Raw genomic sequence first — 24,664 nt, forward strand, 5'->3', positions numbered from 1 at the left:
AAAAAAAACTAAACCGCCTAAATTAAAGACCCTATCAAGAAATGGGCTAGAAAAATGAAAAGACATTTCACAGAGGAAGAAATACAAATGATCAACAAATATATGGAAAAATATTCAACATCTCTGCCCATTAAAGAAATGCTAATTAAAACAACACTAAGATTGCATCTTACTCTGGAAAGAATAGCAATCATTATAAAATCAAACAATAACAAATGCTGGCATGGCTGTGCTGAGAAAAGAACTATCCTGCTAGGTAGGAATGCAAACTAGTATAAGTAATATGAAAATAACTATGGAGACTTCCCAAAGAACTGAAATTAGAAATCTCATATGACCCAGCTATCTCCCTTCTAGGTATCTTTCCCAAAGAGCTTAAGTCACCATGCTGCAGTGATACATGCAGACCAATGTTTATAGAAGCAAAATTCATAATAGCTAAATCCTGAAATCAGCCTGTATACCCATCAACAGACAATTGGATAAAGAAAGTGTGGTACCCATATATAATGGAATACTACTCAGTTATAAAGAATTACACATTTGAGACATTTTTAGTTAAATGGATGCACCTGGAAAATATAGTGTTCAGCAAAATAAACCAGACATATAAACTTAAATACCATATGGTATTTCTCATTTGAGTGAGACAAAGTACAAAGAAAATAATAAAGGATAGAAAGGGACAGAGGATGGAGCTCTAGCATTAGAGAAGTGGTCCAAGGGAATCAGGGCAAAGGGTGAGGAGGAGGGAAAGGGGAAATAAGAGGAATAAAAATGTGCCATGTACAGGAACCTAATATTCCCAATTAATGTAAGCACTACATGCCATAACATGAGCTAAGACAAATAATATTAACAGATACAAAGCGAGTAGAGGAACCTGAGGATGGAGGGAGGAGGGAAAAGGAAGGGGAAAGGGATTAATAAATAAAAGAACAAGCTCTGTAACCACTCCCCAAGATGACTGTAAACTGCCTGAATTGCAAACATGTACTAATAAAATAAAACATTTTAACGTAAGAGAAAAAGGGCAAGAAAATTATTGGCAGTTTCAAAGCTTATAAAAGCATCTACTTTGGACTCACCAGTTTCACTTCTCCAAGTTTATCTTACAAAGAAATTTAACTTATGTGCCATATTATTATTGTAGTATTATTAATAGTAGCAAAAGATGAAATCTGAATATACATCAATTGAAAACTAGTTAAATAATCTATATCGATCCATATAGCTGCTAACCTGTTTGTAGATTTATTGGCTATTTGGATATCCTCTTTGTGAAATATCTGTTCACATCATTTGAACTCTTTTCTATTCACTTATTCACCCTTTTGTTACCGATTTTGGGGATATTCAAAAGGAAATATTCAAATGGGAAGAGGAACAAGGGATGGGGAAAGGGAAAGGAAGGGAAAAGAGAAAAAAGAATATTACTGATATTGAAAAGAGGGTTGGGGATGTACCTGACTGTAAACTCCTTGCATAGTATAAATGCAAGGAGTAGACTCCTTGCATAAACCCGCAAGGCCCTGGGTTTAATTCTCAGTTCATATAACACACACACACACACAATCTTACAAAGTATAAGAAAATATTTGCACTGTATAGAAACGATATGTGTCCACGCTGTAAAAAAAAGAATAGAAGGAAGAAAATGGAAACAGCTTTGGTAAATAAGGACAGGAAGTGCTCGCTTTGGCAGCACATATAATAATAATAAGGAAGGGAAGAAGGGTTGAAGGGAGGAGAAGGGCTCAGGGAAAAAGAAGAATCAAGAAACATCATGTACAGGTATAAACTTCCTCTAATGAATGTGATCATTATATATATCTAAAATGTACCATAACATTAATTTTAAAAATACAGGTTATTAGATCCCTGCTGAGATACATTCAATCAGAACTGTCAAGGGAAAGGCTTTACTTCAAATTATTCTTATCAGTAAAGTTTGTTTACATAAAACAAAATTAGGATCCCTTTTATTGCTGATATTATTTGATTCTGTGAGTACTGTCATTCTATTGCCATAATCAAAAGAATTTCAAATAAACAAAAGAAGGTTAGAAAATCAATGTCTATACTCTGAAGTTTGGCATTTGAGGTGTTTGTGAGTACAAATGGATGTTGCATTGTATACATGTCCTATGCCATCTGCTGTGCCAGGTCACGTGCCAAGAGGTACAAGGCCAGTACCAGAGAAACCACTGACATAAGCGTCTGGGTCTTACTAGTTAGCTTGACTAGCAACTTCTGTTTTTTATTTTGCATTCAGAGTCATTAAACAAAATAAGTCAGAAAAGGAAATATTTCCTAGAAGAGTAATTACAGATTAATCATTAATGCTGCGGTCAGAAATGAAGCTGGATTATTCTTTGGGTAAAGGTTGGTGAGAGAGAAGAAATGAGGGTGAGAGAAGCTGAGAAAACATGGTCAAAATCTGAGTTAAAGTTTAGGGAAGAAAAGGCTTTATGTGTTGATAAAGTAGTCAGATAGATAATGTAAGAATTTTGCAAGGGATGGAGTCATGCAATGTCCTCTCTTGCATTCTCAAATAAAATAATACATTCTAGTGTTGCCTGACCTCTGCACAGTTTCGTCTTTGTGGATGTCGGCCATTCTTCTCCTTTTTCTTTTGATTGACAACACATTATTTTGTTCTTGTCTTCTCTCTTTGACTTAGCAAAAATAACAGTATAAAATCCATCTAGGGTTATCATGCTTATTCGTGTTCCTCTTCTGATAGGACTAACTATGGTAATCTGGGGTCATTATGGACCTCATTCACTACAAATTAAGAAAATGTTTGCAACAGTACCCAGAAAATCACTTCATTGATCATTTTTGCACAAATTAAATTTTGCTTTAAATGAAAAGATGGATTGAATTACCATGAAGTGAAAAAAGAAAATGAAACACAAAGAATGACTTTAGCAAAGGGAAATAGTATTTCTCAAATATACATCACCAACGCTTTTCTTGAGCCCTACCTTTTAAATTGCTTATAGGATCTTTCTAGCTGAGCTTAATGATGAAGAAAACCAAAATAAACACCTTTCTTGTCTTTCAAATTCAGTTTTGTGATGACTTTCCCTCTTCAAAGCATTTCAACTTCCCTAAATTCCTACATTTCCACTTACATAGTTTCCATACCTGAATAATGGCCAAACTAGTTGCTGATACTAATCTGTACTTTTCAGATCTGCTATCTGGCCATTTGATTTGGGGCTAGTTATTTAATCTCTTGGAACATTTAGTTTTTGGAAAACAGAGATAGTAGTAAGGGTTAGAATAAGTAAATATATAGCTTATAAATACATATAATGTGTGTGTAATTCATATATATATTAACCTTGTAAAACAGGTGTCCAATAAATAGTAGCTATTGACATCTGAAATGAGTTTTTTTGCCTGTGCTCAAGATCTTGCATTCTTAAGTATCCTATATACATTTGCAAAGTTAATTTTTCTTAAAGATTCCCATTTTTCTCTGGCATTGTTTCATCCCATCTCATAACTTGGGACAGATTGTTTTGACTTCCTCATGCTTTACCTTTTACATAATCATTCTTTTGTGCACCACCCTTTCTTTTCCTAAACCCTCCAGGTTTGATCTGAGTAAGCAGCTACTAAAACTGACCAGCACAGGGTTAAACCTAGTTGCTGTCGCCACCGCTCCTCCTCCCAGTCCCCCTTTTCACTGTAGGCTGGCAACTGTCCTAACTGCCTACTGAAGCCAAATGCTTGAGGAGAAAGAGAGTAAGAAGCCAGCCATGAATCCTTTCCAGAAAAATGAGTCCAAGGAGACTCTTTTTTCACCTGTTTGCACTGAAGAGGTACCGCCTAGACCTCCCAGCCCTCCTAAGCAGTCACCTCCGGTGAGTCCCGCAATTGAGTTCTGCTTCTGACAGTAATACCTTGTTTTCTTGTCGTTCCTCCTTGGCTTCCAGAACTTCATGCTGAGCTGCATTTGGGTATAAAAATTATTCTCTCATGCAGTTCAAATTTACCTGAAAACAAAATCTAAACAGAAGTTTGTTTTACTTAGCAGAGGAAGCGGAAGGAAGAGGGAATCAGAGTTCCTCAGCTGGGATTCAGGGCTTTGCTGTGGATTTCACTGCATATTCTGAGTTTGTCAGGGAAAGAAAAGCAAGTAGAATATCCAGGGAAATTTGGCAAGCATTTCTGCCCGGAGAACTGTGTGTGATTGTTCCTTTTTTACACAGCCTTTCGTTCCCCCTGTGTACAGAACCTTCTGGATACTATCAGGAGTTTTAGAATAGGTTCAATCTCTGTTACTAAGTGTTCTCAGTTTGTAGTAGGAGATAGGAAAGAGAAATAGCACATAACGTTTTACATTACATACTTGTTAAAGCATTTCCAAATTTATTATTTCATTCAGTCCCTCTATCAAAATCCTATAGAGAGACTTTAGTAGTAATAGTCTACATTTGATGAGTTCTTGCTATGAACTAAGAAAAACTACTAACTCTCATTTTCTGGGAATAATAACAGAACTGAGATACAAGGAGGCATGGTGACATGACAGTGTTACGCTGTTAGTGACAGTATGTTAACTACACTGTACACTGCATAGTTCTCAAGCTATGAGCTGGGAAGGTAAGAAGTCCACTGTGTTTGCAAGCAGGTTATTATCATGCATTAACTTATATTTGTAATATCTATTTAGTTAATTCTATCTCTTCTGTTCCCAAAGAATTTAAAGATGCTTTCTCTCTCTCTCTCTCTCTCTCTCTCTCTCTCTCTCTCAACACACACACACATACACACACACAAACATACTTCATATCTTATGAACTAAGAGGCAATATAAAACTCATAAAATTTCACATTACAATCTCAAGGACTGATATCTCCATTCCACTGCCCACATTAGTTGAGCTATGGTAATGAGTAGGGATTTGAAATAAAATGTGATATCCTTTATATTCTCACTGATATACTACATGAAATAACATGGTTTTTCTAATGTCCAGTAGGGTTATCATGAAAATGTTATAGAATATCTTTAGTAGAAAGAGTGGACATTTAATTTGATAAGATTTCAGATCATCTGCTCAAAGTCAGTGTGACTATTCAGCTTACCTTTAGGAATCTCTCTCTTTGATACTGAGTTCTGTGCCTGGCTCCAGCAGTCTCTGAAGGGCAGGCCATCATATTGCCAGGATTCCTCCCAACATGGTGAACAAGGCAGTTGGGGACAAGAGGAGTTACTTCCTACCTCGAACCTAAGCAGAACACTAACACCAGAATCTAATACTCTTGATATCAGGTACTTTGGAGACCAGTTCTTCATTCTTCTCTTAGCAATAAGCATGATTATTCTCCTAACCAGAGCCTTGGCTTTTCATTTAGCTGTTGTGGGAAGAAGAGCGGGTCTAGGATCAAAGGATGTCTGAGCAGTTCCCGCTTAAATGAAGAACAAAGTAATATTCAGGTTAGCTTCTAAGTCAGCAATGTGAGCACTTCTGGTGTGATAGTAGCTATTTTATAGAGTAGAAACCATTGCTCTATATTACCTACCATGGCTATTTAAAATAAAATTTTGAGCAATCTAGTGGTTGAAACAGGAAAACAGTTTATGCTTAAACCATTGTCTTTTTCTTGCATAGAAAATCTGTGGCTCCAGTTATCCATTGAGCATTGCCTTCATTGTGGTGAATGAATTCTGTGAGCGTTTTTCCTACTATGGCATGAAAGGTAACTTTGTGTCCCAGAGTCTTTTCCACTCACACTCACCCCATATTTGTAGCACCCTGGTCTCCTTAAATGCACTTGGTTCCCTTATCCACTCTTTCTGCCTTAATATAAATTGGTCCTTTGTTTTGGCCAAGACCTCCAATAAATGCCTGATGGGATTTCACTTAGTAATTTACGCTGGCCAAGATCAAAATGGTCTGATAGAACACAACCTGTGTGAAGTAGAAAAGTTATTATGTGAGTTCCAGTCTTTATACCTCTTCCTCAGATCTATGTACTATATTTTAACCAGGAAGGAAGAGGAAAGGGTATTGAACACATTATGCTATTTCATTATTGGCCTAGAGGAGGCTATGGGTGCAAAGAGACTGAAAGAAGGAACATTGTATGTTCAGTGTAGCTCCATTTACTCTTATACTTCTCACAGGCACTGCTTCAGCTACCTAGAAGTTACTCCTTAGGTAACTTCACTGACAGGAGTGCGGGAGGCCAAAATCACCTTCACAGACCAGAGATCAAATATATCTCCATGCATCCTTTTAATGCATTTGTCTTGTTTTGCCTCCTTTTTTTTTTTTTTTTTTTTCAATTTTAGCTGTGCTGACCCTGTATTTCCTGTATTTCCTGCACTGGAGTGAAGACACCTCCACGTCTGTATATCATGCATTCAGCAGCCTCTGTTATTTCACTCCCATCCTGGGAGCAGCTATTGCCGACTCATGGTTGGGAAAATTCAAGTAAGGAAGATAGGAGATTACATCTCCAGAAGTTTCAAAGATTCATCGTACAGAAAGTTAACATTTCTAATCTCTCACCTTCAAGCAAGAACTTACTTAGGTTGTAAACAGCATATAGGAGTCTAACACTGATAGCTAGCATGAAGTGTCTATTTCTTTCTATTATCACTTTGTTCAATGTGTTCATATTTTTTTCAGTCAAGAGGGTTTTTTTCCCTCAAATGTAATTTTATTCTTCCATTTAGTAAAGTCAAGTGTTATTTTGGTCTCAGTGAGGGTTGAGATTGCTACTCACCAGCAAATTAGACACTTTAATATAGCTCTTATAATTTCTCCATCTCTCTTCTGGAATAAATCATTCTAACTTCTTTTGTATCTTCTTAATGTTACTCATTGGGGTCCGAGTATGTCCCCCAGTGAAGAGATGGGCACCTTAACTCGCCCCACCCATGGGCTAGGTTGAAGTCTTGCTGACATACATCATAGGAAAGAATTACAGTGTGAGCCATTTGAAAGGTTTATTAGGCAGAAAGAAGGAAGCACATACACAGAGAGAGCAGAGTGCAGACCTTAGAGAAAGGTGCATTATGGTCTGGAACTGGGTGTGTTTTTGGGGGGTGGAAATCTGTGCAGTTTTTTTAAGATTTAAGAATTTAGTAGTAAATAGACTAGAATGGAAAAAAATTATAAGCTACAGTTTTTGTTTAAAAGTACACTTAGTTTCCTTTTTTATATCAACTTCCTGTTACATCCTGCATACCTAGACTATTTTCTGAGTCTTTCATTGGCTTTTGCCTATTTTTTATGTAAACCTCTTACATATCTCTCATTCATTCAGACCAACAATTAGATACAGATCTGACTTTCCTATACAGAAGTTATCACTCCAGCTAAGACTCCTTTATTTGTTTGTTTCTCTCTGAAATAAATCCTTTCAGCATGGATCATCTCTTCTGGATTCACAATAGCTGATCTTTTTCAGTTTCTTTTTGTTCCCTTTCTATTTGTTCTTTTTATTTCAGCAAAGAGAAATTTTCTCTAGAAGATATCACAAGGCCTTTTGGGAAAACATTCCTCTTCCCCTAACTATCTCTATTAGTCATTCAAATTCCCACCTGCATCCATCAGTATATACTCTTTGAAGTCACTTCTATTGAAAGCTAATCTAGGAAGATTAGACATTTAAAATTTAAAAAATCTACATTTTAAGATTTCTGGCATCTTTAACCTCTTTCTGCAAAATTTATTCCATTCTTTATATTAGTACAAAATACTTCGAAATCATAGATGTAAACTATATGATTCCCAAGGCTCATTGCAACACTAGTGTAAGGAATATAAACATAAGGAGTATATATGTGTAATGTACCATATTTCAGTATGTATATCTCTATACATGGTCTTATTGAAATTCCTTACTCTTATACTTTCTACCTGCCATTCAGGTTCCTTGGAAAAACAATCTAACAGGAAGAGTTCCCACCACTGCATAATTTTTATTACCAACAATTTTTCTTACCTTTGGTAACTTGTCCATGAGGAAATTGTGGTGACACTAACAATTTACCCAAGTGTCCAAATTTCCCAGGTTGAACCTAGAAGCCCTATGACCCTCTCTCTATTCCAGGGCTTTTTTAGAGAAAGAAGTCATCTGTGTTACCCATCCCTTTTTACTTGGAGTTTATCCTTCATCCCTCTTGCTTTCTAGAGCAAAAGACATATTTTCAGAAAAACACCTCAGGTCCAAGTATCCTGCCTGCTGTTGGTTTTACTAATTTAAAACATCACAACTCTTGCTAGAAACCCACCTAGTTCTTATTGCATCTCTGTAATATATACCATGGAGCAGGAAAGGGGAGGAGTAATTTGAGAAGAGAAGAAAACTTGAAAAAAATGTTACATCACGTAAACAGGTGAAGAATCATATTCCATTTTCATAGTCTACTTACTTCATTTATTATTGCTACTATTTGCATTTCTCAGTTAATCGTTTCCTCTTCCACTCCCTTCTCCTTCTGTTTACTGAGAACACCTGAATCCTGAGTCTATATGACTCAAGTCTCTGAGTAATACACAGACTGACTGACTGATTAAACTTTCTCCACAGGACAATCATCTATCTCTCCCTGGTGTATGTGCTCGGCCACGTGTTAAAGTCCTTGGGTGCAATTCCAATACTAGGGGGAAAAATGGCACACACGTGAGTAAAATCAGGCAATCAATTGAGCCACTTTTCTTCTACTAGACAGGTGTGTATCGTATTCATTACAAAGATTTTCTACTTCATTACCAGCATTGCTCCTTTATTTTCCAGTTACTGTTTTATTACCAAGCTGGTTAAGAAAAAAAGTTTTATGAGCAGTTGAATTTTCTTATCTGAGATCAACTGTTTTTATGAATTAAGCATTTGCAGACTGCCTAGTTAGTATCCTCTTCATTAAAACTCTTCATATGCTCAAAAATAAACCCTTCACATCCTCCATATTCCCTTTCCTGTTCGTCCATGAATCTGCACTTCCGCAGGGATTGAGAAAAAGAATTTGTGTTTTCTTATATTGTTCAGTATTTTTCAGGTCCTATTTAGTGCCTGGATATTTCCCTTTATGTACAGTTCCATATATTCCCGTGGCTGTCCCTCCTTACTTTTAAGGTATCAACAGTGTTTGTAGTGCCAGAAGCATTTAATAGATTCTGTCTTTTGATTCAGTCAGTAGAGAAGATAACAGTTCTTAAAAAGGCAGGTCAGATGTTTTCATGTTATAATGTGTCTATATATGTATTTATTCTATAAATTAGGGATTTTAATTGAAACAATATCTACTTCTTTATTGGTGTCCCATAAAAATCATTGACACTGCTTCTATTTATTATAATGGATTTTAACATCTTATTTTATGGTTAGTGATGGATTTTTATGATGGATTTTAACATCTTATTTTATGGTTATATAGGATTAGAGTTCATAAGCTCTGTCTATTGAAGTGTCTCTTTGACTAAAATAAGACTGAGAATCAGGGTGTTAGCTTTGGAGTCCTTTCAGCATCTATTTCCATCTGATGTGTGTAAGGGGTAAATAGGAGTACGAGGTGCAAAATCTTTGTGCCCATGCAATGTGTATTTTCTAGCAGAGGCTCAAACATCACAAAGATGTAAAGAGCTCATGAGTATTTCTTGGGGTGAAGGCAAATGAAATTTGCCTGCAGGACAGAAATGTGATGGAAGAGGTTTACCCCTTTGTATATGTTCTTCCCCTTCTGCAGCTCTGTACTCCATCTCTATACAGTTGTGTAACTGTCAGCATCCTTAGCATTCTCACCCCTCTGTTTCAGAATCCTGTCATTGATTGGCCTGAGTCTAATAGCTCTGGGGACAGGAGGTATCAAACCGTGTGTAGCAGCTTTTGGTGGAGACCAGTTTGAAGAAAAACATGTAAGATTCCTCTCATGTCTGTATTTCCAAAAATGTATAGCCAGTATCGAAAGGGGTCACTTGGCATTTAGCCATTTGTCAAGACTGATGTAATTTACTGATTAGAACCTATTTTCTTCTTCTTCCTCCTCTTCCTCCTCCTCCTCTTTCTTTCCCACCCTGTGACACACAGCCTGCTATCTCTTTCTATTTTCCTTCTGCATTCTTTTTTCAAATATTTCTCTTATCACACAGACTGTGTGAACTATTTTATAGTATTTATCTATCCCAAGATCCACAGATCACCGTTACTTGCTGACTTTGCAGCAATAACCAACCTTTGGCAAGTGGGATTCTATGCTCAGTGAACTATACAAATTAGATTAGTGGAATAGGTTTAAATGGAAGCAGAAGCAGAAATAATAAAATTGTAAATTGAACACAGGGAAGGACTGATTTGCTGCTCTGTAAGGAAAGGATCTGAGGCGCTAAAATGAAGCACAGAAAGACATAATAACTTCTCAACAGCATATTCACTTGAAAGTTGTATGACTGAGTAGCTGGCCTACAAGTATATTTCAAGTAATCGGACAAATCCCTCTCCAAGATTCTGCTAGCTACTTCTAAACCTGCTAATGTCCTTTTATATTTTCTGGCAGATGTCTGTTAAGCACTGGTTGAACTGTCCTGTTTGATCAACAGCTCATTACACTAGCCTATGTTCTTGTCCTATTCCTATTATACTCCACAAAATCTATTATTTCACTTAGTCATCCATTTAATGAATATAGTCAATAAACATCCACTGAGTTTCTAATGTATATCAGCTGCTAGGCTGGGTACCAGGGACTATAGAAATCAGTAAGATATGCTTTTTGCCCCCAAAAGACTGAGGACTTACTGAAAGAAACCTTTAGTGCAAATAAATTATTATTGGGACAGATATGTACAGGACACAATAGTGGCATTAAAGATGATCATTTTTGCCCATATGAAGGGTTAAAAGAATGTTAAAGCTGTCTATACAGGAGATTAAAAGATGACTAAATGTTTGTCTAGGGTCAGACAGCCATTAAATACCCACCATAGAGGAAATATATATATTCTGCCTCTCTGTGTGTACTTCCCTCTGACTCTGAATATGACGTAGGAATGGAGCTGGGAAGCACATTGCACTAATGATTTATCCTGTTTGTTTCAGGCAGAGGAACGAACTAGATACTTCTCAGTCTTCTACCTCTCCATCAATGCGGGAAGTTTGATTTCTACATTTATCACACCCATGCTGAGAGGTTAGGATCGTTTCCTATGGGGTCCTCTCTAAGGCTGTACTCTAGCCAGCTAAAAATCTGTTCCAGCTTTCCTGCAGTCCACCTTCTCCTTTTATAAGAGCTTGGAAATCTGTGAGAACTTCATTTTGTCTGTCCTAAAAGAAGGATTATGGATTCAGTGACAGAAGAACAGAGGATGGTTATGCCTACATCAAGAATCTGATCTTGAATACCTTGAATAGCAAAGGTTCAAGATTCAAAGTTATCCCCTCCTCACTTTCTTTAGGAGATGTGCAGTGTTTTGGGGAAGACTGCTATGCACTGGCTTTTGGAGTTCCAGGATTGCTCATGGTAATAGCGCTTGGTAAGTACAGTGGGGCAAAGGAAAGTAACAATCACAGAGAGCATCAAAGAAAGCCACAAAGAGAGTATCATGTAATTGTTTTGCTTAAACTGCTTTGTACAATCTTCACAGTAACTCTGAGGTGTTATTTTAGGGGTTTCCCCCTTGGATTTGAAGAGAAACTATTAAGTCAAAAATCTTTAAAGAAGTACCCCTAATTATACACCTATTAAAAGTTTCTTGAGGAGCTTAAAGATTAGTCTCTGGGCCACACGCAGGACAGGTGAGGGGTTAGGCACTATAATTTTTAAATTATCACCAGTGATTCCAATGTACTGTAGTAAAGTTTGAAGCACACTGCTCTTTACTAAAGTAAGAAGGAAAGTAATTAATCTTCCCCTAAATTAGTTTACATCATCTGCTGCTTATTTATTTGATAATTAGAAGACATTTTTGATTCTCTGGGCCTTTTATAAAGCAGTTCTACGTTTAGCTATTTCCACTTTGCTCTACAATGCTCTCAAAGAGTTTGCCTTTGAACAAAGAGAGTAAGAGGAGTTGGGTAAGTAGGTATAAATGTAGATCAAGTGGAATTCTTTTTACCAGCCCTGAGAACCCAGTCCTGGAAGAAAAGGGGGATGTGTGGGGTTGCATAGTTTAGGCAGCCTAAGGAGAAATTTGGATGTAATTGTTTCTAATCATTGGCCTGGAAACTTGCTCTCACTCTGAGCCTTAGGGTGACGCCTCTCTGGAAGATGTCCAGTCTAAACACATAAAGAGTTCAAAAGAGGAAGGCGCCCAGAGACTCACTATTCAGGCTGATTACTTTCTACAGGGGATGAGAAGAGCTATAGTACAGTCCCTGCTTCCTTCTCCTTTCTATACTGAATGTTTTTCCAAATATTTTCTTGGTTTTCCACTGAGTAGTTTACACCTCCTTCTCCATATCATTGCACAGTAGTGGTATTTATCTATCAAAATAATTATGAAGCCCAAACAAAATGCTATAAATGAAATGTTTTATAAATTATGAATTGTTAAGTGCTATTATTATGTCTGTTATGGGACAGATTCTGTGTTAGGTATTGAGTCCCCACTGAAGAATTAGATAGCTGCAGAGTTCATATTCTCAAAGAACATAAGAGTAAAACGGGGAAGACAGACGAGTGAAAAGGAATTTAAAATATAGCACGGCCTATGTCACAACTGGGAAATATAGAGAAAACTATGGGAGTTTATAGAAAGGTGATTAAGACTGTGAGGGACGTTTCCAGACACGGTGGCACATGCCTCTAATCCAAACACTCAGGAGCCTGAGGCAGGGGGACCACTGTGAGTTCAAGGCTAGTCTGGGCTATCTCGTGAACTTAAGGCCAGCCTGAACTAGCTAGTGAGACCTTGTCCCCAAAACCAAAACAACAACAGTAACAACAACTTGAGGGTTGTAAAAGATTTTCCTAAAGAACTGACTTCTAAGGTGAGACGTCAAGCGTGAATAGCAGTTCATTAAAGAAAGGATTATAAGTGATGCAGAAAGAGGACAAAGTATTAAGGCGAGGAGGTGCGAGATAGTACGACATGTTCATGACCTTCAAGGAATTCAGATTACCTGGAGCATAAATGAGAAAGATAAAGAAAAATTGGTATAAACAAGACAAGGAAATGTCTTTTAAGCCATTAAGGAACTACAACTTCACTGTGAGGAGGTGGAGATCTACAAAATGTTTTGAACAGAAAATGATCATTGAATTTTCATTTTTCAAAGATGTCAATATAACGTGGAGAAAGGATTGGGTTTAGGGTAAGGCAAAGGTAATATTTATTTTGATTATTGCATTTTCTATCATTCCTTTAAATTTTATTTGAGTACCTTTAAATTGAGCACCTCACTCAACTCACCTTGTCCTGGTAGAACTAACAACCTTCATATGATTAGATATATGAAATGAGGGAGAAGGTATCTGTGTTGCATGCAGGGTTCTAATGTAAATGTCTAGGTAGACAGTGGGATCATTAACTGAGATAGTGACAGAGAACAAGTTTGGGAAATATTGATAAATTTGGTTGTGGACATTTTACATGTTGTTTGAACATTTCATTATAATCACCAAATAATTATTTAGAAATAGCCAATTCAGGACATTAAGAGATTGTTTGGGCTGCAGCCATAGAGTACATGGGTAGACATTAAACCTTAAACATAGATAACTAAGATAATAGGAGTAAGGTAAAAGAAGACTTAGAACCAAACCCTAAGGAACACTGGCACTTAAAGGAACCCCCAAAAAAAGAAACTTAGGAGGGAAAACCCAAGTGGCATTAGTGCTATCTTAGATACCAAAAAGGTTTTAAGAAGGAACTCATTTGGACAAATGTTACTGAGTAGGAACTGAACTAAGGGTGAATATGTTCATTAAATATAGCAGCAAAGATGTCATTGACATGGTGATGTCAGTTGTGTTAGTTTTGCGATGATGTGGCAAAATACCTGAGAAGAACAACTTAAAGGGAGAAGGATTTATTTCAGCTCATAATTCCAGAGGTTTCAGCCCATGGTTGGCTGGTTCCATTGCTGTGGATCTGAAGTAAGGCAGAACATCATGGAGGAAGAGTGTTTCAGAGGAAAGCTTCTCACCCTACGACAGCCAGGAAGCAGAGAGAAAGGGAAAGACCCAGAGGTATAGGGCCTATAGTCCCCTGGATTATGCCCTCATGACCTGTTCCCTCCAACCAGGCCCCATTTCCAATGTTTTCATTACCACCAATGTTTTCATGTTGTGGCAATAATGCCACCAAATTATGATCTAAAGAATGAATTAATCCGCTGATGAAGTTAGGGGCCTCATGATCCAGTCAGTCATTTCCCACAAGCCCCACCTCTGAACACATCGTTGGGGGAACATTTTAGATTTAAATCATAACATCAGTTATGGAAGATTGGTGGAGGGTGAGTACTACATGGAATAAATTGGAAAGTGAATAAGAAATAAGAAATGGAAAACAGTATTTGTAGCTAGAATGTAACATGGATTTAAGCAACATTGGTATATTCTGCACGAATATTTTTAGGAAGAAAGAGTTGAGGATGCAAAAAAGACAGTATAATTAGTGTAAAAGCACACATGGAAAAATTAGTTTTGGACAAGAGAAGAAACATCTTTACCTAATTGGAAGAAGGAGAGGATGGGTGTGAATGCAAAATTAAAGATTTGGTGGCCGGAAGTTGAAGTTTCCATTTGAAGCCTTCTGTTTTCATTGTGAAGAGACTACATCATCTACTAGGAGGTGGAGAGGGTTATTTTCTACTCATCTTCTTTAGTTAAGTGGCGTAAAATTTAAGTGACTTGTCAAGTTTATCACATCTTCCTTTTTTTTATTTTGAAGAGAAAAGAACAAAAACAAAATAACAAAAACAAAGACAAAAGCCAAACAACACAAAAAACAATAAAAATGATACAGAATTTCAAAACAAGATGATAGGAAATTAACAATGGTTGTTGGATTACATATTGTTACCTTCAGGGAAGTTGCTCAGATTACCAGATACAGGTATGCAAGATTGATCAAACATTAACTGTTCCTTTCAATAAAACAATAGAAATGAGAAGTGTGATTATCTTACCTATCTTGTGTATACACATATATTTTTTCTTTCTTTCTTTCTTTCTTTCTTTCTTTCTTTCTTTCTTTCTTTCTTTCTTTCCTCCTTTCTCTCATCCCAGTTGTTCTTTCCTTTTGAGTAGTATCTTTCTCTTTCACAATAGCTAATGTACCTTTCAGATTTTATTTACTCTTTCAGGTTCTTACTCTAGGGAAACAATATGGTGTTTACATATGCAGGTCTGATTTATTTCACTTAGGAGTATGGTCTCTAATTTCATCCATTTACCTACAAAAGCCTCGAGTTTATCTCTCTTTATAGCTAAGTAATACTCCATTGTGTAAACAAACACATCTTTTTTATCCATTCCTCAGTTGATCATGTCTTCCTTTTATCACTTCATTGCCACTATTGCAACCAGCGTTCTGGAGGGGTCCAGTTCCATAGGATCATTCTTAATTTCAGAAGCAGTTTATTTCTCATAAAAAATAATTTCCTTTCATCTAAATATCTCTTTATCTGCCCACTTGATTCCCAGGATTATCATTATTTCATAAAATCTTTCTTTCAACAATAAGAAGGCTGTTATAGAGAATGAATGCTGTTTTATAATTATAAAATACTAACTCATTGCCACTAACTTGGAAAGTAAAAGGAACAATAAGAGATAAAGATGTGAATACGGGAAACAGAATTATTGTAAGAACAGAAATAGCACAGAATACGATTTTCGGTGGAAAGGATGAGTAGTGATTAGAGCATAAAGCACCTAAAGAAGAATAGTGAAACATAAGACGGGAAATAGTAGTTAAAGTGCATTACTTTGAGGACAAGGTCTTGTCTTTTCCACAGCAGTATCAAGTACACTGTGTCATGTTGTAATGATTGATGGAGATGCTTTATAGTGGCTAATAGCATGGATTTTTGAGTTAGATAAGCCTCTGGTAAAAAATGCTATTTATGGCAATTTTAAGCTGTGTAATCTTGTATAAGTTACTTAATTTCTTTAACTTTCAATTTTTCAATGTATAAAGTAAAGATAAGAGACTGGGTGTGGTGGTGCATGCCTGTAATCTTAGCACTTGGGAGGCTGAGGCAGGAGGATTGCTGTGAGTTCAAGGCCAGCCTGAGCTACATAGTGAATTCAGGACCATCTTGAACTACATAGCAAGACACTGTCTCAAAATAAATAAATAAATACACACACACATACATACAATGGAGATAGGATATATATATATATATGTATATATATACACACACACACATATGCTAAACCAGTTGAAATATATAAAGTGCTTAACAATTTACTTATAAAATAACCCTTCAATAGGTTGTAGTATAATAAAAAATCTAGAAAAGACTTTCTGCTAGATGTTTGGGTTGGAGATATACTAGAAAGTTTTAATTTGGCATCACATTAAGAGAAAAAGAGACTAGAGAATGAAAAATAAGTAGATGAGCATTTTAATAGTGCCAGGTAGAAACTGTGAGGTCCTAAACAGGTTAGTGGCAGTGGTAATGGAAAAAAGGAGGCATACAGAAATCGACTGAAGAAAGAGAACTAAGAAAGTTGGTCACATCAGATATGGAAGTGAACAATGTGGAATGAGAAGCCAAAGATGACTCCCATTTCTGTGATCCCATGAATGTCTCAACAGATGCCTCTTAACAATTAACCCTTTTATTTTCTCTTGGCTCCCATAATTTTTAAAACTTCAAAATCAGGAAGTATAAGTAGGTTCCCTCCTTATGAGATGTATAAGTAGCTAAGAACCTTGTTTGTGTATCAATTGCAGTTGTGTTTGCAATGGGAAGCAAAATGTACAAGAAACCACCTCCTGAAGGAAACGTAGTGGCTCAAGTTATCAAATGTGTTGGGGTGAGTCCATGAATTTTTTTACCTATCTTTTTCAATAAAAAGAAAAGAGATCCTACATGAGGAGAGAGGTTCTTCAAATGTGTGCATATATTATCCTCAGTGATCCTTGTTCTGCTTTCATGCCATCTGACAACTCACCTTCCTCCATACCTCTACCTACCCATTCAGAAAAAAAAACCCATGTTTTTCATCTTCCAATTTTCCACATTTTTCTTAAATTGGCAAAACTTTTGTGATGTGTAGTTTATATAATGTAAACTGGAAATAAGAAAAAATGAAATTATATACCTCAAATATTCTGAAATTCAATGTCTGATGAGATTAAAGAGTTGGAGTAAGTCACTGAAAGTATGTGCATCTGAGGGAAGGGGTAGTAAATTGGAAAATATGAAGGACAGCTTCTGTTTGTCTCCTGCCTGATGTCTGTGCTCTGCCCTAGTTTGCCATTTCCAACCGCTTCAAGAACCGTTCTCAGAACATTCCAAGGCGCCCGCACTGGCTGGACTGGGCAGCAGAGAAATACCCGGTAAGTTGAAACTACAAAGACTGTTCGTGGCTCTATGGAGTCTTTCCAATTGAATTTTTTCTGGTGTATTCGACCTCGTCTCTTACTGTTCTTTTGCACTTGTGCTGTAAGCAAGAAAAACCATATTGGGAACATCTGGCAATTCTACCTCTTTTTTCTTCTTCCTTGCAGAAGCATCTCATTATGGATGTGAAGGCACTGACCAGGATACTGTTCCTCTACATCCCATTGCCCATGTTCTGGGCCCTTTTGGATCAGCAGGTAGGAGTAGTTCTTTTCAAAGCTACCTCTGCATCCAGCTATTTTCCTTTCATAGGAGAGAGATTTCTCATAATAGCATCTGCTTGCTCTAGGGCTCCCGATGGACCCTACAAGCCACTAAGATGAATGGGGATTTGGTAAGTAGAAGAGGTTTTTCTGAGAAGACAATTATCTTTATCATCCATATTAAAGAAAAATTCATATATTTGTGTTTTTGTCTAAAGACTAAATTAAAACCATTACAGAGGTGCATTTAGCCTTAAGGCACTAATAGGCAATTTTTTAAAAACTAGTCTAGAAGTAAAACTCCAAAATCTTGTCTTTAGAACCAGGAATGGAAGGATGGGAAACATTTAAATGTATAGAAGGATATATTGAGAGGATAGCAAATAAATGACATAGAACTTGGATGGTGACTTTTTTTCCCCTTAAGACATCATCAAGAGATGGTTCTCTTGTCGACTCTGCAGAGCACATTTAGAAGCATTTTGGGTCAGTGGAAGTCATCGCCCAACCACAACATCTTGTCCTCATTATTACTGCTTATAACTATAGTTGCAGAGATTAATTTTTAAAAAGCCAACTCTCTTCTTTCTCAAGCTAAGGAAAACATACTACAGGTTGAGCATCACTAATCCAAAGATCCCAGACTGGAATTATTACAAAATCCAAACCTTTCTGAAAATCAGGATGATGTCACAAGTGAAAAATTTCATACCATGAAACCGTTTCATGCACAAAATTATTCCAAATATTATATGAAAATATCTTCAGGCTATGCTTCTGAGGTGTATGTAAAACAAGAATAAATTTTGTCTGTAGACTTGGCTCTCTTCCCTGAGATGTTTCATTCTGTATGAAATGTTTCAAAGTCTCAATCATTTTGGATAATGGATGCTCAATATGTACTCAAAAAAGAATATTCTCCCATAGGCCCTGTCTGCCCTCAGCAAACATAGCCAGAAGCCACCCAAAATCTGTTCTCAGCCCTAAATATCATTATAGGTAAGATCCTCCAAGTCCCTTAAGTAAAGACCTAATGGACTTTTTATATGCTCCTTACCTGCTAATTACCAAGATGACTGATCTTCTGCTACCATCTAATGATAACTTATTATAATATTTCAGGGTTTTTTTGTGCTTCAGCCTGACCAGATGCAGGTAGGAGACTTCTCTATGGGGAGGGAGGGTGTAGTTCTTTCCTGTGCTTCTAGCTGCCAGATTATCGGTCATGATCTGATGTGTTTCTCCTTCTATAGCTGAGGAAAGCTATGTATAGAGATGAAAACATTCTCTTTAAATCTTATACCTTCCATTCCATCCTCTCTTAAATAAGTAGTTCCTGTATAACTCTAGGGGAAATGAATTTGAGTCCCCAGGTAAAGTATAAGCATTGCATTTTTTTCTATGTGAAAGTAACATTGTCACAGTAAGGTGTTAACACTTCGTTATGTGAGCAGTGAAGTCAGAATATCTGTTTATTCGTAACTTCTAGTTCTTTTTTTAGCTGCTCATTCACCAATCCCCAGTTCTTTCTTCTTTCCTCGCTTTCTTCTGACTGCTGCATTTCCCCCATGGGCTGTGAAAGTAAAGATAGGCAACACGGAAAAGAGGACTTCCTAATATGATTAGAAGAAAAACAGGCTCAGAAAGAAACTAGTCCCTTGGGATACTTGGAAGCTCAGGAGTGTTCATGGGAAATAGAGTCTTGGATATAAAGGGACTGAGAAATGTGGACTCAATCTGTACTTACAAAGGTGAAAGTGTATGTGAGTGTGAGAGAGTACACCTGGGCAAATGAACGCACATGCTCAGGCTCATGAGAGAACACTTGTGGCCAGTCCTTTTTACTCTGATGTTACAGGTGCTAAATCCTTTTCTGGTTCTTATCTTCATCCCATTGTTTGACCTTGTCATTTATCGGCTGATCGCCAAATGTGGAATCAAGTTCTCGTAAGTTCATGACTCCAAACTGTCTCAATCTTTGCCCAGTTTGATAAAGATTCATTATCAACATGTTTCTGCTTAATGTTTTGGTTTATCATTTATCTGCTGCTAATTTCCCCTGTGGAACTACTGCCTCTTCTAGTGGAAAGTGGGAATTAGATCTAGATATTGAAAGTTAAAGCCAGTAGTCTGTACTTAAGTGTATGATGCTGAAGGAATATGTCTACACTTTTTGAAAAGTTAGAAGTATGGTATATAAGATTAGGCTGCTAAACCAACTTGCTGCTTTTTTTTCACGAATGTTCCCTCTTTCAGGAAATCCAAAACCTTTAATAACAACTCATTCCTTTAAGTTTCTGCTTGTCTCTATGAAACAAATGGGGACCTGGTAAGACTAAAGATAGACTTGTTCCCAGTTATTACTTTGCCCCTATTCTAGATAGAACTTATTCTTTATAAGGTCTGGTGGAGGTGGGTTTCAAACTTCCTTTCATTCTAATTTAATAGCAATTTAATTGTGATGACAAAGTCATGGCCACTGTACCACCTTCAAATGGCCTTTTGTGAGTTACTCATTCATTGAACAGATATTAGGGAGTTCAGGACCGAGTGCTATACATATGTAAGTCAAGCACAGACCTTTCTCTCAAGGTAAGGAAGTTACAGCACATGCTGGAGTAACTGTTACACATATAATATATGTTAATTGCTCTAAGAAGGGAAGATTGAGATGCCTGGGAAGTACAGAGAAGGAATAGAATCCTTCCTGCTGCCAAGGTCAACAAACACTACTGAAGAGAAAAATGGTTAAAGTATGTACAACACCTGGTGTACGGTAAATGCTCAACAAATCTGGCTGCATTGCTATTACTTTTGGTATTATGTTATGTTATGATGGCTAGAAAAAGCAGTAAGCAAAGGTAGCAGTAGAAAAATGTGTATTAGAATATCAGTTCCGTGTGACTCAAGTAAAAGGGGAAATAAGATACATGAAAAGAAGTTGTAGGAAGTACTTTGAAAAATAACTGGGATTAAACGAGGAAAGGTCTTCTGTGATCGGTTAAGGAATTTGGATTTTATACTCTTGAGCCTAAAGAATGGATATGACCGTCTCTCCTTTACCTCTGCAGCTCACTTAGGAAGATGGCTGTTGGTATGATTCTAGCATGCCTGGCATTTGCAGTTGCAGCTATTGTGGAGATAAAAATAAATGTGAGTCCAGTAAATCATAAGCTCCAGGAGGGCAGGGCCATATGTCTTCGTCATTATTCTGATTTGTTCAATCTTGTTTCCCTGGGACCTAGCTCAGGACCTGTTTTATAGGAGATACATAGCAAGTTTGCATGAGAAATGAGTAGATACAGGGCAGAACAGCAAAGCAAAATGAGGCCCACTCCTCTCCTGAGTGATGCAGAAGTTATTTTCAAAGAATTTCCAAACACTAACATCCTAGATATTATCCAGTCTAAGGAATACAGGCTCATACAATGTCTTTCTAGATATTTGAACAGATTCCTTTTGGCAGCCAAATAACCAATATTGGGGAATGAGTCAAAAAGCATGAGTTCATTACCTGACATTAGTGCTTGCTACACTGACTTTGTGTTTCCCTTCTAAACTGCCTTTAGTTCATTAGTGAGAGAAAACTGTGTCCTCTTGGCTAGATAGGCTATGCTGTGAAGGACAGGAGTAAGGTGTGTGTTCTCATTGTATCTTAAGGGTTATTTATTGGTGATTCTAATGTATGTTATCTGTCCTAAGGGAATGGCCCCACCTCAGCCAGGGTCCCAAGAAATTTTCCTACAAGTTTTAAACTTGGCAGATGACGAGGTGAAAGTGACAGTGCTGGGGCATGGAAATAATTCTCTATTGGCAGAGCCCATCAAATCTTTTCAGGTGAGGTATGGGCCTGAATGAATTAGAAACTTTATGTGTTATATTGGCATTGATTTTTTTTAATTGACATTTTCTCATAAGCTACTTCTCATGTCCTTAGATAAGCTTTGATAACATGGTTTTAATGGCCATATAATATTCCACCCTATAGTCTATTTAAGCATTTTTATAGATACTCAAGTATTTATTATTATACATGATCCTATAGTAAATATCCTTATTCATAAATCTTTATCTATGGCTCTAATTATTTCCTCTGATAGATTCCTAGATATAAAAGAACTAGTTTTTTTTTTTTTTAAATTACTCATATCACTCACCCTGAAATGCCATGAGATTGTAATGCTCCAGCTGGGATAGAAAGTGAAACAGATACTTCATTCTATAGAAACCAACACACTATTTCAAACTGCACCTGAATTCAAAAAGCCAGGATTTCCATTTCCATCTGAAGTACCACAATCTATCTGTCCACACTGAACATTCTGTAGTGGAGAATAACTGGTACACTGTGATCCTCCATGCAGATGGGAAAAATATCTCCAGCATAATGGTAAGTTGAGGGACTGCCTAAGTTCCAAGTTGTTATCTGAAAGCAAGATAATTGGCTGACCCATTAGTGTCTTATCAATGATCTGTCTGATGATCAAATATTTGATTATGAGTTCCTTTTTGTCAGTTGTTACTGATTATTACTTTCTTCTATTGTAGGTAAAGGATGTAGAAAACAAAACAATCAATGGAATGACAGCTGTCAGGTTTGGATGTCAAGCAGACCCTGAGCCACTGTGTTTTCTTGCATCTTGGGTCTCTTCTGATTTCTAGGGCTTCAGATGAAGAGGCCTCATAATTTACTTATTTTGAAGAGGAATTACCTCTCCTAGAATGTCAGGGGCACCTGCATACGAAGGGAATTTTTAGGACAGTTAGAGGCAGATAGATTTGCTCTTTCCTATTTGAAGATAACCTATGTGCCCCACTGCAAAAATTTCTTCAAAACATCATTCATTAATCCTGCTCTCAACAAAGTAACTGAGGAGGTTGGGGATTTAGCTCAGCGGCACAGTGCCTGCCTGACAAGCACAAGGTTATGAGTTCGATTCCCGCAAGGAGGAAAACAAAACAAACAAAAAAACCAAGAAAGTAACTGAGTACTTTTTATTTACTGGAGAGAAATTTACAAGTGAGCAAATAATTTTCCCTTAATTTTTCATACATGGATATCTACCATTTAAAGTATAGTTTCTATAATAGGTCTGTAGAGGCATCACGGTGTAGTTCATATCTAGAATCAAAAGACTTGGTTTAGAATTTAGGTAAGGCTAAAAGTCTTGTCCAATAACAAGGGATAATCCAGAGATGGAGGTCCAAAGAGGTCACTTACCTTCTTTGGCAGGTATTACATATAAAATGGACAGATACAAATGTCTACAGCCACCAAGATAGAAGGGGTTGAGAATAGCACTTTAATGAAAAGTCTAAATCCCACTGAAGGGTAGAACATTCATTATAACATGCTTTTGATTATGCTTCAGAAAAGTTAATGGCTTAAAACAGAAATGAGGCCTAAATTCCAAGTTGTCTTCTGAGAGAAAGATAACTGACTGACCCATTAGTGTTTTACAAAAGATCTGTCTGATGACCAAATATTCTGACTATAGGTTCCTTTTTGTTAGTTGCTACTGATTTTTTACTTTCTGTAGGCTTGCAGAAAGTGTACTTTCTAGGTGAGTACAGGATGATTTAAAGTCCAGAAGTAAATATTTAGAACTCTAGAGGGAACCACCCTTCTAATCCTTGAACCAAGGACTAAAGCAAAAACTATCAAAACAGAAATGTTCCAAAGCCCATCCTGAGCAGATAACCTAGGTGCTTACGTTAGAACACTAGAAAGATGGTTCTGGAAGGGTCCAAGATTTCTGAGGACACCCCAAAGAGTAGTCACAACCTCCTACAGACTGAGAGTCTGAATGAGTCTTTGTATGAGTTAAGTCAAACTTCATCTGTAAAGGGACAAAATGTCAGTTTTATATAAACGTCATTACATCTTTATACACAATTTTATTATTTACTTAGTAAAGTTGGGTTTGATTAATTTCATCATTATGAAGGAATGAAAATGGATGCATATGAACTGAATTCAAAAGGAAACCTAGGGCCGGGGATATAGCTCAGTGGCCTAAGCGCCTGCCTGGGAAGCACAAGGTCCTGAGTTCAATTCCTGGTACCAAAATAAAAGAAAAGAAAGGAAACCCAACTTGTCAGGGGTGATCATGATAGCATCTATACAGCTTGAGATCTGGTGAGGATATGACAGATAAAGAATACTCCAGAAAGAAAGCTGGAGGATACTAGATATTATGTACCTTTTACATGATAGCCATTATTCTCAGTCCTGGGGTTATAATGTTAAACAAAACAAAAGGCCCCTACCAGCTATATAGGGCAGCACAGAAATTCTAGTGGTTTGGGAATTTGTGGCAAGAAAATAGAAAGTTTAAGGTCAATCTGAGCAGTTCAGTGAGATGCTGTGTCAAAGTAAAATTGTAAAAAATGTAGGTGTGGTGGCACCTGCCTATAATCCTAGCACTCTGGGAGGCTGAGGTGGGAGGACTGTAAACTCAAACCCAGCCATGTAGTGACTTAGTGAGACCCTGTCTCAAAATAAAGTACTTTAGAAGGATCACAGATGTAGCCCAGTGTGAAGGTCTTGGGTTTAATCTTCCATGCAAAAGGGGAGGAGGGTATGGAGATAGCTAAGGGGTAGAACACTTACCTAGTACGAGTTCAACTCCCACTTTTATCACGTGTCCCTTTTGGGTGTGTTTGTCTAATATGTAACTAACTTCTCTACCTCAGGTTTATTAACACTTTGCACAAAGATGTGACCATCTCCCTGGGTACAGATGGCCCCATCACTGTTGATAAAGACTATGGTGTGTCTGCTTACAGGACCATCCCAAGAGGAGAGTAAGAGCATTGCCCCTGTGGACATTTTACTTTTATCAGCAATTGCTTTTTAAATGCTGTCTTTGTATATAGGTAGGAGATTGTATATTTCTATATATATA

At 37.1% G+C, this 24,664-nt stretch overlaps 1 protein-coding gene across 3 annotated transcripts in view; it reads left to right on the plus strand.

Moving 5' to 3' along the window:
- The first annotated feature begins 3,614 nt into the window (after positions 1 to 3,614).
- The window catches only part of Slc15a2 (solute carrier family 15 (oligopeptide transporter), member 2), a 33,948-nt gene continuing 12,898 nt past the window's right edge, over positions 3,615 to 24,664 (plus strand). Inside the window, exons 1-19 of one of the 3 annotated variants that reach the window (XM_013515099.1) lie at positions 3,616 to 3,878; positions 5,377 to 5,458; positions 5,634 to 5,721; positions 6,317 to 6,458; positions 8,566 to 8,658; positions 9,788 to 9,887; positions 11,068 to 11,158; positions 11,424 to 11,501; positions 16,881 to 16,963; positions 17,403 to 17,489; positions 17,661 to 17,750; positions 17,843 to 17,887; positions 18,879 to 18,911; positions 19,615 to 19,703; positions 20,828 to 20,909; positions 21,459 to 21,593; positions 21,982 to 22,146; positions 22,305 to 22,351; positions 24,453 to 24,563. In XM_013515099.1, coding sequence (XP_013370553.1) covers positions 3,793 to 3,878; positions 5,377 to 5,458; positions 5,634 to 5,721; positions 6,317 to 6,458; positions 8,566 to 8,658; positions 9,788 to 9,887; positions 11,068 to 11,158; positions 11,424 to 11,501; positions 16,881 to 16,963; positions 17,403 to 17,489; positions 17,661 to 17,750; positions 17,843 to 17,887; positions 18,879 to 18,911; positions 19,615 to 19,703; positions 20,828 to 20,909; positions 21,459 to 21,593; positions 21,982 to 22,146; positions 22,305 to 22,351; positions 24,453 to 24,563 — 1,727 coding nt within the window. In that variant the 5' untranslated portion in view covers positions 3,616 to 3,792. Of the gene's footprint in view, positions 3,879 to 5,376; positions 5,459 to 5,633; positions 5,722 to 6,316; positions 6,459 to 8,565; positions 8,659 to 9,787; positions 9,888 to 11,067; positions 11,159 to 11,423; positions 11,502 to 16,880; positions 16,964 to 17,402; positions 17,490 to 17,660; positions 17,751 to 17,842; positions 17,888 to 18,878; positions 18,912 to 19,614; positions 19,704 to 20,827; positions 20,910 to 21,458; positions 21,594 to 21,981; positions 22,147 to 22,304; positions 22,352 to 24,452; positions 24,564 to 24,664 lie in introns of all 3 variants that reach the window. The other 2 variants (XM_005386496.2, XM_013515100.1) reach the window with 2 other exon arrangements.

This window comes from Chinchilla lanigera, unplaced genomic scaffold (genome assembly GCF_000276665.1).
Source record: "Chinchilla lanigera isolate Chin_1 unplaced genomic scaffold, ChiLan1.0 scaffold00026, whole genome shotgun sequence".
NCBI lineage: Eukaryota > Metazoa > Chordata > Mammalia > Rodentia > Chinchillidae > Chinchilla > Chinchilla lanigera.